Consider the following 15,187-nt stretch of genomic DNA (forward strand, 5'->3'; position numbering starts at 1 on the left):
CAAATGACTAAATATTTAATTCAATCATTGCATATACTTCCAGGGATGACTCTGGCATTTTTCTTTTGACTGAGGGCTCCATGAAAGCCAGGCTCTGCAATGGCTGCTGGGGACTGTGTCTGTTGCAAAGAGGCTCCCCTGCAGTGAGCAGCCGGGCACTGTAAGCCTGGTCCACAGCAGCCCTGTATGCAAATGGTAGTCGGTTTTTGCAGAAGGTTTGTGGCCAGATCGCTATGTATCATACTGATGAAGCATTTTTGTTCCAGCTCTGTCTCGGAAGACCTAGGCTGTAGACGTGGGGATTTCAGTAGGAAACATTATGGATCTGTGGAGCTGGTAAGTTTCTGCTGTCTGTTCAGTGGTGGTACATTGATTTAGCTTTAGAGACGATTGCCAAAGCTCATCAGATCTTTTGTTATGTGTACTGTTAGAGTATGTGAGTACAGTGTGAGGATTCAATTGGAATAAATATCTGTTGAAAGGCTATGATAATTTGATCATCTTTATTTGTTTCTATTGTTATATAGTTTAATCTCGTATCTTCCAGCTTATTAAAGAAATATGTTTTGGCTTGGTAATTTTTTTTCTCTATTCACAGTAGATAGAATTAAATAAGTTAATTTAGAAAGTAAGAAAGGTAGTATTTCACTTTTATATTATCTTTTGCCTCAAAGTTTATAAATCTAATTTTCAAGATTTAAATATTGAAATACTTATTCTGATCATCTATACCTTTGCTTTCTGGATATGTGACAAGGAGTTAGAATATTTTTGAGATCTTCTTTTTCTGTTAAAATCATAGTGGTTGGACTAAATAAACAACTGTAATAGATAAAGATATTTGGAATGAAAATAATCTATATTTTCCTAAGAAGTGAGATTGGAATTTGTGGTATGATTTTTAAGTGTGTTTTCATTAACAAAGGTACAATTAATTTTTAAGAGCCAGAACTGTGACTGTTCTTTTTACTTGCATGGAAATTTGAACAAATTTCAGGAAAATGTACTCATAAAGTCTATTTATTATTATATACCACTTAAGGGCATTAATATTTCTATTTTTTAATGAGTTGCTTGTATCCATTAGTATGGGGCCCAATTTTCCCCCATTAATAAAAGCTACATTATTACAAGGTTTTGATAGTAAAAAAATTTATACCAGAGTTGTGTACCAATAGCATTCAACTTTAATTCAAATGAATATTATGGACTTGATTGGGAACCCAGCCCAGGTCTGAGTTTCCATTTTTTTATTTTAGGTTTCTTGAAAATATAAAATAGGTTAAGAGTTCATTCTTGTTCCTAAGGAGCAATCGAGTAGATAAGATACAATATCTAAAGAATGAGTTTGAGCCACATAAAAGACACACTGATTGACTGAGTTAGTGCCTCTTCTGTGTTGGTCCCTGGTGACACTGCCTCTCCTCAAGGAGCATGTGCATGACTAACTCCGAGGGGGATCTGGAGAACAGAGGGGGAGACACACATAGAGCATGAAGAGAGAGAGCGACCTGTTCTAGCCAGTGATCTCAGGAAGTAGCTTGGAAGGCCTCGTGGAACGCTGTAGGTTGTGGGTGGGTAGCAGAGAATAGACAGTAGATATGGGCAAACAGCATGATTCTTGGCAATGATGTGTTCCAACAGCAGTGAGCAAATGGTCCTGCCTCACAGAGACTGAGACAGCAGAGCTTACTAGTTACAGAGCAAATAGGCTTTGAAATCAGACAGACCTGGGTTCACATCTCAGCTCCACGACTTGCTTCCATGCCACATAAGTTGCTTCACTTCTCGGCACCCTGGTGATACTTAAGAGCTTGTGCTCTGACATCCTCCTTGTCTCATCATTCACTAGTGTGATGATCTTAAACTTCTTTCAGTCTTAATTTTTTCACCCATAAGCCAAGACATTAATATTATCTTCCCTGAAGGGTTGTTGTAAGGACTGAGACAATGGACTTAAAAGTACCTCACACATACACATCCGTGTTCACCAGCTGTAATAGTGAGATGAAAATCAGTAGCAAAAGGAGAACTTCCACTGTCATGTGAAGACTTTGAACTTGGCCCAAAGTAATATGGAGCTCTTATAATCAGCAGTTGTAGTATTTAGGGATATAACATGAGTACAAAAGTGAACTTTGGAGACATGGGCTCACCGAATATCAGAATGAGTTTTCACCAAGTTAGAGAGCAGTGGATCATAAACTCACTCAGCCATCACAGTTAACTGGAGGGCTTCTCACAGCACACATTGCTGCTGGGCACAAGTGTCTCATGCCTCTAATCCTAGCTACTCAGAAAGCTGAGATCTGAGGATTGAAGTTCAAAGCCAGCCCAGACAAGAAAGTCCATGAGACCCTTATCTTCAATTAACCATCCAAATCTGGAAGTGGAACTGTGGCTTAAGTGGTAGAGTACGTCTTGAGTGAAAAAGCTAAGGGACAGCACCCAAGGCTCAGTACCAACACGCACGCACGCACGCACGCACGCACGCACGCACGCACGCACGCAAGGTTACTGTGCCCACCTACTCCCCCAGATCCAGAATTTCAAAGTCAATAATTAGCCCACAATATGGATTTCTAACAAGTTTCTAGACTGCTGCTGCTTCTGTTCCAAAAACTACTCTTGAAGGCCTTCTGCCTTGAAGAGTTGGATCCACCGTCAGTTCCCTCTGATCTAATCAGGCAGCTTACTACCACAAATTCCTCAGTAAAATTTAAATATATTAAAATGTTTGACAAGTGCCAGTGACTTACTCCTATAACCCCAGCTATTCAGGAAACAGATCTGGAGGATTGTGGTTCAAAGCCAGCCTAGGCAGAAAAGACTTCAGATCCAATATAACCACCAAAAAACAAGGCTGGAGATTTGGCTCAAGTGGTACAGCTGAGCAAGTAAGCTAAGCAAACATGAGGCCCCAAGTCCAAACCTAGCACTGACTTCTTATGAACAGCCTCACCAATTTGCATTAAGTATTTTTATCTCCTTTTGGCATCTTCACATCTTTATAGCTAAAAACCTCTTTTTCACATGGTCATAATGAAATTATTCATTTAATTTTGCATTCGTCTTTATTCACTTAACTATGTTTTTGGTTTTGGTTTTGTTTGTTGTGGGGCTTGAATTATGGGCCTGGGTGCTGTCTCTGAGCTCTTCAGCTCAAGGCTAGTGCTCTACCACTTTGAACAACAGCGCCACTTCTGGTTTTTGGTGGTTATTAGGAGATAAGAGTTTCACAGATTTTCCTGCCCAGGCTGGCTTTGAACTGCAATCCTAAAATCTCAGTCTCCTGAGCAGCTAAGATTACAGGCATGAGCCACCAGTGCCTGGCTTAACTATTTTTTATAAACCCTAAACTATGTAGTCTTGGGTTTACCATTTTAATTTGTGCATTTACCACCCAACTTGATGATAAATGTTTATCTTTGTAACCATTTCCCTCATTTTGTAAAATGAGGTGGTTTCTAGTTTTACCATGTTAAAAATGACACGTGCACTGTTGGTTGGAATGACTGAGAAAAATGAAATGAGCAGAGCTCTGGTTTTGCTAAGAATCTCTTGAAATCATGCCTCTGTTTTAAAAGGGAAGTGATATTTTCTCTCACCTCTGAAATATACAGAATAGACAATCTTGGTATTCATGGGGGTTTGTCCAGGCCCCTCCTTGGGTGGTGACATCTGAGGATGACATATTTGCATATAGCCTATACATCCTCTGTGTACAGTAAAGCACCTCAATTATTTATGATACCTAAGTCAGTGTAAATGAGATGGAACTGTAGTGACACTGTATGTTAGGAAATAATGACAAAAAAACAGTCTGCACATGTTCAGTATAGACATACTTTTCCAAATATTTTCAGTACACAGTTGGCTGAGTCAGCTGACATGGAGCCCATGCCATAGAGAGCCAACTGTACTAGTAAATTAAAAATCAATTTGTGGGTCCTGTGCATTGACAAAGTAACCTCTCTTTACCTGATGTGTTGAAAATTGCTGGGATCCCAGAACTCAAACTTCACAGAATACCCAAGATTCTAGAAGATTTCAAATTTAACATAAATGTTGGCTTTAGACCCATTAGCCATAAGTCCTTGTGCAGAACTAAGCTTGGCCATTCCCAATAGTAGCAAAGGCAGAAAAATGAAATTCCCTAAGTACCAGTTGGGTGTAAATTTGGAGAATAAGAACTGAGAACCCCAGATCTCTGTAGCTTAATGGCAGAGCTCCTTAGCCCCCTTTCAACAACTGTTTGCTGAAGGCAGTGTGGCAGGCAGAATGCTAGGCACAGAGAGAGAGAGAGAGAGAGAGAGAGAAGAAAAACCAGCCAGCTTATCTGTTTCCATGGAGCTGACTTCAGAAAACAACTGCCTCCATTTTTGTGTCCCCAGGCTGTGACCCTCCCCGACCTCAGCTGGGCTCTCTGCCTTTGAACCAGAGCTTGCTTCATTTTGAGGAAGAGAGATACAGTCAGTCTAGCTCTAAAGTCCTTTTCTAGAAGGATCTGGTGAGTCTTGCAGGAAGGAATGAGGCGCACGATGTCCCGCTGGGCCTCCTGTGGCAGGAAAGGCATCCAGCTCTATTCTGCTTCTCTCTGGCCCATCTGATTTCCCCTGCCTGGTTGTTCTGTTCTCCTCCCTACAGAGCAGCCCCCCTGATTGCACATGGCCTCTCTCTCCAGTCCCCTTCTCTTGTAGGAGTTGTATCATTTTAGCCTTCATGCCTATGTCTCTGATTCATACTTAATGTTTTTTGAGTTAACTCCTTGCTGTCCATGTGTAAGTTACCTTCCACCTTAATTCTCTTGCATCACACATCCCACTTTCCCAGCACTATTTGTTGAAAAAACTATTCCTTCCCCATTGAATGATCACATCACCTTCCTTGAAAACAATTGGCAATACACACAAGGATTAATTTTGGGCTTTCTCTTCCATTTCAGAGGTCTATATTTCTATATTGTGGTAGATGTATAGTCTAAAATGTTGGCAACACAACCAACCTGCCTCCCTCCCTCCCTCCCTCCCTTTCTATCTTTTCTTCCTTCCTTTCTTGGCAGTATGTGGGTTTGAATTCAAGACCTTATGCTTGCCAAGCAGGTGCTCTACCACTTGAGCCACATCTCTAGCCTCAATGTATTTGTTCAGATGAGATCTTGCTAACTTTTTGCCTGGACCAGCCTGGAACTATCATCCTCCTAATCTCTGCCTCCTAAGTAGCTACAATATAATTTCTTTCTTGAAATCCTCCCTTGATTGCCCCTTGTACTTCAAGCCAAACTATACATCCAGGATCTGTGTGATTGTATGCTCCACCTTGCTCTTCTTCTCCCTCCACTCAGTCACGAGGCTTCAACTTCTGGCATATTGGTCTCTAGACGTGCTGAGCTCTTTGCTGTACAACTTTTATTCTTTCCAGAGCTGCTCCTAGGAGTCAGCTTCCCCAGTGAATGGCTGTTTTCAGCTTAAATGTCACCTGGTCCAAGAGGCCTTCCCCGACCACCCGATCCACAGTGGTTTGTTCCGGAGGCTCTCTGACTCATGGTCCTGCTTACCTCCTCAGCACTGCTCATCAGGCTGTGTACACTTTCATTTATTTATTTACTTACTGCTTGTCCTTTAGAGATGAGGGCAGGATTCACATCTGCCTTGTTCATTGTTGTATTTCTAGGTCTGGTACAGAGCCTGCTCTATACTAAGTTCTCAGAATCTTTTTCATTACTCAGCTGCTTTCCAGCTCTCCCTCCCTGCAGTCTTCAGCTCTGCTTCCTATCACCAGCTCTTTATCTTTAACCCCAGTTTCCGATTCCAAATGGAATAGTGCAGGTTGGTTCCTGTTAGTACAGGTAGGAATCCCTCATTCAGACAGTGGTACTCAAGATAGTGGAGCCATGTGGTATAAACCTGGCTTTCTAGAAGCATCCCTTCAACAGAGTTTTTAGGGGAGGCAGATTTTCTCTGAAGAGGATGTAGAGAAAAGTTTAATGAGGGCAGAAACTGGTATGAACTCCCCAATGGGTCTGTCACGTTCCTTCATATAGCAGACTTTTTGAAAGCACTTCATGAAAATTTCTTTCTGTACCAGTAGACTATAACCCCTGGTACTTTTAGTAATCCCTTAAGTGCAGATACAGATAATAAGCTCCCTAAAATAGGAATCATGGCTCTTTGTAGGCATTGAGTTCCTGGTACCAAGCACAATGCTTAGCTTTAGTTACTTAGCAAATATTGATTGAATGAATGTGTGATCCGGTTTGATTGAAATTAGAGAGCAGTCTACCCCATGAAAAATAAATAAAGGAAGGGAAAACAAGCCTCTGTGAATCCCCACCCCCAGCACAGTTAGACTCATTAGCTTGCGGTATGTTCCACCTAAAACATATGCCATTTTTCTTCCTGATAAATTGTAAGTCCAGTCTCTGATGGCAGCTTTCCAAGCAAGGCACAGCTATCACACTATCAGCCGTTCTTCATTGCTTCATATCGAAATCTGTCAGGAAAAGCATGAGATTGTTTGTAGCTTTTATTGATCCTTTCTTGGCCTTTGACTCGGCAGATAGGAAAGTGATGTGGCATACATGATAAACAGGATGGGCACAATGTAGACCTCTCCCCCTCCCCCGCCCAACCAGGCCGCCAAGTCTCATGCAACACCCTCCTGTGCCCCCCCCCCACTTCCGTGCTTCTGGGAAATGATTTCAGATCAGGATAAAACAGGATAAAATGTTGTCTGTTCCTTTGTACACTTGCGTCTTGACCAAACAGACTCGCCTTGGGTAAGCTGCATGCATCCCTCCAGGCTGTATAGCAAAGAAGTAGATAAAGGAAGATGGGAGTGGAGGGGTGTCAGAAACTCAGAGCTGCTTCAAAAGGCGTCTGGCTTTGTGCTATCGAATGACCATCCGAGCAGTTAGCTGTGAACTGGCCTGGCATCCACAGATTCTAACATCTGAGGTTTTGACTGAGGACCCTCAAGGTTTTCTATGTAGTAATTTGTATTTTGTTGTTGTTGTTGGTCGTGGGGCCTGAACTCAAGGCCTGGGCACTGTCCCTGAGCTCTTCAGCTCAAGGCTAGTGTTCTACCATTTGAGCCACAGCACCACTTCTGGCTTTTTCTGTTTATGTAGTGCTGAGGAATCAAACCCAGGGCCTCATGCACTCTACCACTGAGCCACCTTCCCAGCCCCGTAATTTGTATTTTTGTTGGGACTCAAATGTGAATTATACCCAGGGGACTGGTGTGCAGAAAGACAATCATTTGCTAATGAGTATCTTAGCTGCTGGACCAGCATCCCTGCTAGTCCAGGGCAGTTTTTTTCTTTTCTGTTTGTTGAGGAGACTTTTTGTTTTCATGGGCATTTTATGGGTGAAATCATATTCTGTATGGCATTCCCAAATTGAAAGATTAGAAAAGGCACCAGTCTATTTCCCTCAGGAACATCAAAACATCAATAATTCAACACTCTACAAATAAACTTCTGATTTGGGCATATACTCTCCAGTATAGCTGGCTGTGTCTTACAGAGCAGGTCACTGCACTTGGAGCCTCAAAACAGGGTTTGTCCAGGTGTTTTCAGCCACAGCTTAACACAATGGGACCCACACTGGGACTTCTTTGATTTTTTTTTTCCCTGCCTTTGTGGGTGATGGCCTTACTCACTTTGAAATTTTCTCAGGCTAAAGATTATTATTGTGATGATTGCAACCATTTTCTGTAGGAAGGGGAGACTAGTCATAAAATAACTTATGCATTGGAATAGAACTCGAAGTCTTTTGTTACAGTTATTGTTTTGTTATTATTATGATGGGTTTTAACATTTATTGAATGCCAGCCACGCACCACAGGGCCTACCACAGTGCTGAATATGTGAAGTGCCGTACTTCTTTAATCCTCACAAGCAGCCAGGTAAGGTAGGTATTACCTGGCTATGTGTCACCTTGTGGGTACTCAGAAGACATTTGTGGAAAGCGAGTGGATTCCGCTTTACCCATGATCTGCAGAGGTCTCACAGCTAGCAAGTTGCAGAGGTGACGTACAAGCCCAGGCCTGTCTGCTTCCATGAGCCCTGCACCCATGTTCTCAGCCTGCGAGCCCTTCTTGCTGTTTGCAGGGTTCTCTCAGAAAAGTAGGTTGGTCAAGAATAAACACTGCTGCCCTATTCAACACCATGAAGTAACTCTGCTTTTCGTTTTTACTCAAACGTATCATTTCAAACTGTTTTTTTGGCCAAGACTAAAAGGTTTTAAGAAGCATGTGCATAATACATAATTATCCAGAGCGATATTCATGCCTTAAATAGTCTAAATTCAGCTCCCACATCAAGCCAGAGTATATGGCACCTACAAATACACTTGGCCCTTTACCTTTCCTGGCCTCTCTCAGATTTGCATTTCTTGATTTGGGGCTCGGCCTTGTGCCTGTAAGTTGTTTGATGGACATTGTGGAAAACAGCCAGATGGACCTTGCTTGCATCCATATGCGGGTCTGTTCAGAACGCTGCTGGGCACTTTCCTCACTCTGCCTGCCACACAGTGTCTCCGTTCAGGGGCCTAGGCGAAACACTTCCCAGGACTGAAAATGTCACTCATCTTCTGAGAAGCTGGTTTGTTGTTAGCCTGCTAAGCAGGGCGGTGGGGGGGGGGGGGGGGAGGGAGGGACACCCGTAAATGAAAGGGTATTTTCCTCTTTGCAGTGTCTTCTAGGAAGCTCCCAAGTCTTATTTATGACTTGTCTCTAACAGCCTTCATAGAATGAGTCCTCATCTGATTCTTATTTATAGTTTATTTACCACACCTGGTCTTCCCTTGTTCTGAATGTGCTCTGAATCTTATGTTATCCTTTGAGTAAGATGTATTCAGTAATCTGACTTAAAGCCTTTTAAAGACATAAGGCAGAGCATTTAAAAAATACTTCTGCAATCAGTCCTTCTGTTCCCCATTGACAATTATCTGGTTTATAGAATAGTTTTTACTTTTTCTCCTCTGGCCGCCCCCCCCCCACCCCCACCCACCCGCCACACTCTAGTTTTCCCTGCAGTGTGACTTTACAACCCATTTTCCTAGGAACATAAAAAAAATTGCTACCACTTGACCAGCCATTTGGTAATCAGCTAGAACACTGAACTCTGTCTTAATGACACAGGTAGCTGGAATACAAAACTATACCAAAATGCACCAGCTAAGCGCAGACAGCATAAGAAGGCCACACACATCCAGTTCTTCTCCAGTTCATCCTCAGGAGGAGCCACCTCTGTGCTCTCTGGTCTTGAAGCTAGAGACACTAGTGTCCATTTCCTGCCTCCCGTGGGTCAGGCCTGCTCCTGCTCGTCTCTGAGGTCATGTAGGTCCTTCCTGCCTAGGCCCACATTGTCCGCACCTCCAGGCCACTCCATGCTTCTGCAGCTGCCTCAGCCCAGCCCATGGTCTCTGGCTTCCACACCTTGTGCTGGCAGCCTGAGGTATCCTGAGATCTTTGTCCTTTGACTCTAGTGGTCTTTCTTTACCTGATGGAATATGATGTCCTACTCTACTGTAAAACCATGCTGAAATTGTGACAGTGCCAAACATTTCTTTCTCATCACTAGATATACAAACTATAAACACATTGTTTATTCCTAATTCTTCTGCACAGGAAATGGAGTAGAATGGTTTCCTCCCTGAATTGTGTTCTCTTGTATCCTCAGGAGGCAAAATTCTCACAGGTCTCTAAATATAGGTTCTTCCTTGGTTCCTGTTTGATTAAAGCCTGGGCCTGGTGCATTTTAGTGCCCCAGGCCACATCCACCAAGCACCTGCCTTGACTCTGACATTATATACACATATGGCAAGATCATGATGAAATTCCTTGCCATGGAATAAATAAAAAAATAAATATACAAATAATAATAAAATAAACAAAAAATAAAGGAGAAAATTAAGCACTACTGGCTCATGTCTGCAGTCCTGGCTACTCAGGACTCAGGGATTTGAGGATCACAGTTTGAAGCCAGCTTAAGCAACAAAGTCCAAGAGAGTCCATCTACAATTGACCAGCAAAATGCCTGACTGGAGGCATGGCCCAAGTGATAGAGCGTCAGCTGTGAGCAAGGAAGCAAGGGAGAGTGAGAGGTCCTGAGTTCAAGCCTTGCTACTGGCACAGAAAAATTAAGGCTGGGAAAAGTAAAACATATATATAATGTTGTACTAAGTAATCAGTAATGTAAGTAGAAGCGTTTTCCAAAGGGAGGCATGGCTCAGTGGTACTGTGCTTGCCCGGCAGACAAAAGGTCCAGAGTTCAACCCAGTTCTACCACAAAACCAATAAAATGTTTTCAGTTTTCTGAAAGTTACTTTTAGAAAAGCCCTGTGTTATCTTCTGGGTTTAGAGAATTTGACTGTGTGCCACGAGCACGCAGTGTGAAACCCACTCTTCTACTTCTGGCGCTGTTGAAGATGAAAAGGAACTTATCTTGCTGCCAGCCTCTCACCAGACAGGCTCTGAGCATTAAGCACTCTTTTTATAGGCCCTCAGAAGCATAGCCCTTTGAACTTATTAACTGGCGAACAGCAGGCAACTTGGGACAGTGTTGCCCGGGGGCTGTGGGTCCAGGAGTATCTCCCTGAGACCCCTTAAGCTGAGACCTCTCTTTCCTGCTTCCTTCCATCTCAGGACACACGTCCTCTCCACAGTTGGACTAGCTTTTTACCTTCTTCATTAGAGAAGGAAGCATCTGCCCAGTGTAGCAGCTCATGCCTGTAATCCAGTCACTAGTCAGGAGGCAGAGTTTAGGGGTGCTTCATTTTTTTAGGTCAGTCTAGGACAAAAGTGTGCAAAGCCTCCAACTCTATTGGGAAGTGTAAATAGGAGGATCCAGGTCCAAGCCAGCCCTGGCAAAAAAAATTGAGGCCCTATCTCAAAAATAACCAAACCAAAAAGGGCTAGAGACATAGCTCACACAGTAGAGTGCCTGCCTAGGGAGTGCAAAGCCCTAAGTTCAAACCCTGAACTACAGATAAAAGAAGGGAGGGGTGGATATCCGACACTGGAACACTTTTTAACCACTGAGCAAATTTAGTGAAAAATACGAAAAAGAAAAAAAATTCTAGTGTTGCCTAGCATGAGTGACATCCCGGAGGAGGCCCACAGGCCCACCCCCCTGCTACTGTTGAGCCATGAGTAATATTTTATATTGAATTATTTTACCCATTTAATTAAAGCAGTTATTTTGAGTTCCTTTCTGTGTAAGAAAAGGATTCTGTGCTTTTCGCCCTCGGCTTTTTAATTGGCCTATTGCTGTTATCGCAGTGTTGCAGTCTTTTAAAACAGCATCCCAAACTGCGCTTGCTTAATAGATGTGCAGACTTTTTAATTACTTGGGAAAATATTTCAGCCATTCTCTTAAATTCTCTTTTGAGTCTCGCATCTGTTTCACAACTCCTCTCTGACTTTCCCCTTTGGACACCTTCCTGTTCCCACACTCCTCTTGTTAGGGTCCTTGCTAGGGTCACCAAAGACCACCTCACTACCAAATCCTGTTGGCACGACTCCATCTTTGGTTTTCTCAGCCAATCTGCTGCACTGGGCCCGGGAAAGCCTTCTCCACCCTCGTGTTACCCTCCCGTGGATTTCCCCCTTCCCCCCGCCCCCCCCCCATCTCTTGTCTTTGGCCTACTTCCTGGGGTTCTCTTTTGACCCTGTTCTCACTGTCTATGTTTAAATCAGCAAGTCTCACATCGAGAGACACTACTGGCTTTCTGTCTGCAGATGTCTGTCGGTGGACTCCTTCCCCAGACACCTACAGTGCATGCCTCCTGGGGTCACCCATGGGCAACTGGAACTCACTATGTCCCAAACTGAACTCTCTGTCACCCCTTTCCCCAGGCCAAGCACTGAGTGGCCTGATGGCTTTACCTTCTGTTGAGCTGCAAATTCCAGTAACCAGAAAATCGCTCGTGGCCATGTGCAGTCTCCCAGCAAATCCTGTGGGTCCTGTACTCTAAACAACATGGGTGGCCCCGGGCTCTTCAGTCACACCAAGTCCTTGGTCAATCCCAGACGATCTTGAGTGGTTTGTATATGTGCTCTCATTGCAGTTTCACAACCACCTAGACAGAGGTGACTCCTGTCCCCTTCCCTTTTGCACAAGGGAAATAATTGAGATTCAGAGAAGTTCGTTTGTCCACACAGCTGTGGAGAGGCTAGGCTGGCCCTCCCACTTTATCCCCGGTAGATTGTGTTCACTTTAAATCCCATGATTTGCCATTGTTACAGGCAGCTTCAGTTCCCATCAAACCTTAACCATGCCTAAAAAAGAAAAAAAATCACTTGAGCAATGGATTAAGAACCACATTCTGCATTGCTGTGTGTGGAGTGGGCTAGGCACAGCATTTTCAAACAAGATTCTGTTGCAGAAATGACTTTTATTTCCTTTCTTAATTGGTATCTTGAAGAAAAAGGGTAAGAACAGAAGAAAAGGGTCTCTTGAGAAGAAAGGCTAAGTACCTGCATGCACTCCTCTATCTGTGTAACATTTGTTTGTTTCCTCCTTCGGTGAGCTCCTGGCATTTTCTCCAGTTCTCCTTGACATCTCAAAGATTCCATTCAGCCACTTCTTGATAGGATTATATCTGGTTTGTTTGGTTTTGTTTTTTGGTTTTTGATTTTTTCTGTATCCTCAGCTGTAATTAACTGGATTCTGGGGCTTTGATTTCTTTAATGCTGTGAAGAATACATTCCCTCACATGCAGTTCTCACGCTTTTAAGCAAACACACAAGCTACAGCATCAGACTGCAGCACCTCTCTTTTAGCGCATCAAGCAGGTAGGTACTTCTCAGCCTTCCATGGTTTTGATCAACCTGCTGTTGGACTTTAGCTCATGGGACATGGGACCTAGAATTCAGCAAATAGGCCTTTACACCTACTGTTACCTGCTCTCTGGAGCCTCCTCACACTTCCCATCCTTTCAGAACGCTCTCTGACCTGACTTCTGCTGGGTCTTATCTCTGCCATAGCCTTTCCTACTCCACCTATGGGCAAGTCATCTTTCACACTTTAGAATAATTTGCATCTCTCCATGGTTCCCATCATATTTTGTGTTGACCATGAAGTGCACTGATCAACCCCAGGGCCTTGAGTTCAAGCCCCAGTAACTTGAATTCAGCTCAAGAAAAAAAAAAGCCAGAGCATAAAGGACTGGAGGCATGACTCAAGTGGTAGAGTGCCTGCCTAGCAAGCATGAATCTCTTGCGTTCAGACCCCTATACTGACAGAAATTTTTATTATTAATTTATTTTATTGCTATTGTAGAGGTGATGTGTAGAGGGATGACAACTATGAGTCAGGTAATGAGTTCATTACCTTTCTTTTGTACAGTGTCTTCTGCTCCCTCACTCTGCCCCAGTCCCTCTCTCCCATCTCCACCCACAAGTTATATTGTTCACTTTCTTCTGTGTCCAGTGAGCAACACAGCTGCACTTTCTCACCCTTTTTCCCTTGAGTTCTGGGGCCGCCTTCCAACCCTTCTGAAGATGCGAGGGGGTGGGGGGAAGGAAGAAGAGGCTATCCAAACCATCAAAAAACAAATTAAAAAGAAAGAAGAGAAGGAGAAGTCTCCTTTGCCATCTCTTGGAGTTCATTTCAATATGTATATTATTTTATATAAATAGGAAGAGGCACTTAGGCATGGTGCCTTTGTGTTCTCTCCTGAGTATCCTCTTTCGGTTTCACTCTGTGTGAAAATCTAGCATCCCTGATAGAAAATGTTAAAATAATAGTTAAAAGCCAGGTGTGGGTGTACATACCTGTAATTCCAGCACTCAGGAGGCAGAGGCCTCATAAGTTTGAAGCTAGCCTGGGCTACACAGTGAAACCTTGTCTCAAAAGAAGAAAAAAGCTTCCTTTTTTAAATTTTCAGGGTCCTGCCTAGCACTGTCAGTCTCTATGTTGGAAGGTCTTCCCCCTTCTTAGGAAATCTTCAAGCTAATCCAAACAGCTCTTCAGAGCCTGTGCTCTGCATTCAGAGCATGCACCTGGTCTGGGCTATTGCTGTCCCCTTGGAGCCACAGCTGCTCCAAGCTCCACAGCTGTATGGTGGGTGATTGTGCACAGCTTTCTGATCCATTTCCGGTGTGGACTCACTGCTTGCCTTGTAAAGCTCTGCTGGAGTGAGATAGGCCATTCTGTGCTTGCCGTCTGCTGCTTTGAACCAGTGGCTCATCGGGGTTTAGGGGCCATGGGGGTGGTCTGGTTGGAAGGAGGGGGATTGTGAAGCTGTGTTTGCTTTGCTCTTTCTATTAGCTTGAGAAAATGCCAGCTCTCTAGGTCAGAGAGCAAGATGGCAACTTTGCAGAGCCCAAATCCCCTCCAGCCCCAGCCCCGCTCCGGTGTGGCATGTTGATATAGCTGCTCTCTCTAGGACACTCTGCTGCCAGGACTCTGCCTGTCTCTCTCCTACCTGTGGCATTTTGTACATGTGTGCCGGGTGGAGCCTTGTTCCCGCCCTCTTCCTTCCTTCCTTCTTAAGTTGAGAGTAGTTACTGCAAGATTATAAAGCAGACCTGTAGATGCAGTAGTTCATCCTTCTGAGAGGCGCTGTCAATCTGGTCTTTCCTCCACTAGCATCCCTACCTTCTGCAACATCGCTGCTCCTGCCCAGGCTCAGAGGCCACACATGTGATCCCAGCTACTCGGGAGGAAGAGATTGGGAGGATCACAGTTCCAGACCAGCCTGTGCAAAAAGTTGGCAAGATTCCATCTCATCCTATAAGAGCAGGCTATGGTGGCGTGCACCTGTCATCCCTGTGACAGGAGAAGATTAAGCAGGATTGAAGTCCAGGCTGGCCTGAGAGTAAATAGGAGATCCTATTTGAAAAATAACTCAAGCAACAAGGGTGTGGTTCAAGTGGTAGAGAGGCCCTGAGTTCAAACCCCAGGGTCATCCACAACCACAAGGGAAGGTAGTCTTTTTCTTCATCTGCCTGGTAGAGAGACTTAAGTTGAAGGGCTACAGAGTTACTTTCTTCTCAACAGCACAAAGGCGCCATTTTCACCACGGTGCCCAGCAGAGTGCTGTCTGTCAAGGCACTTAGGGTGGGAGATTACTTAGTACCCCTGCTGTAGATTCAGGAGTTCCATGCAATAAGTGGTCCTCTAACCCAGGCATACTAACTGAAGACTTGTTGAGCCTAACAGGCGCCGGGGAGGCAG

At 44.0% G+C, this 15,187-nt stretch overlaps 1 protein-coding gene across 1 annotated transcript in view; it reads left to right on the forward strand.

The window, feature by feature from the left end:
• Garnl3 (GTPase activating Rap/RanGAP domain like 3) overlaps positions 1-15,187 on the forward strand; it is a 131,026-nt gene that overhangs the window by 32,884 nt on the left and 82,955 nt on the right. Inside the window, exon 3 of the mRNA XM_042681108.1 lies at positions 267-336. Coding sequence (XP_042537042.1) covers positions 267-336 — 70 coding nt within the window. The remainder of the gene's footprint in view (positions 1-266; positions 337-15,187) is intronic.

This window comes from Dipodomys spectabilis, unplaced genomic scaffold, assembly GCF_019054845.1.
Source record: "Dipodomys spectabilis isolate Male_0828 unplaced genomic scaffold, ASM1905484v1 ptg000067l, whole genome shotgun sequence".
In the NCBI taxonomy this organism is placed as follows: Eukaryota; Metazoa; Chordata; class Mammalia; order Rodentia; family Heteromyidae; genus Dipodomys; species Dipodomys spectabilis.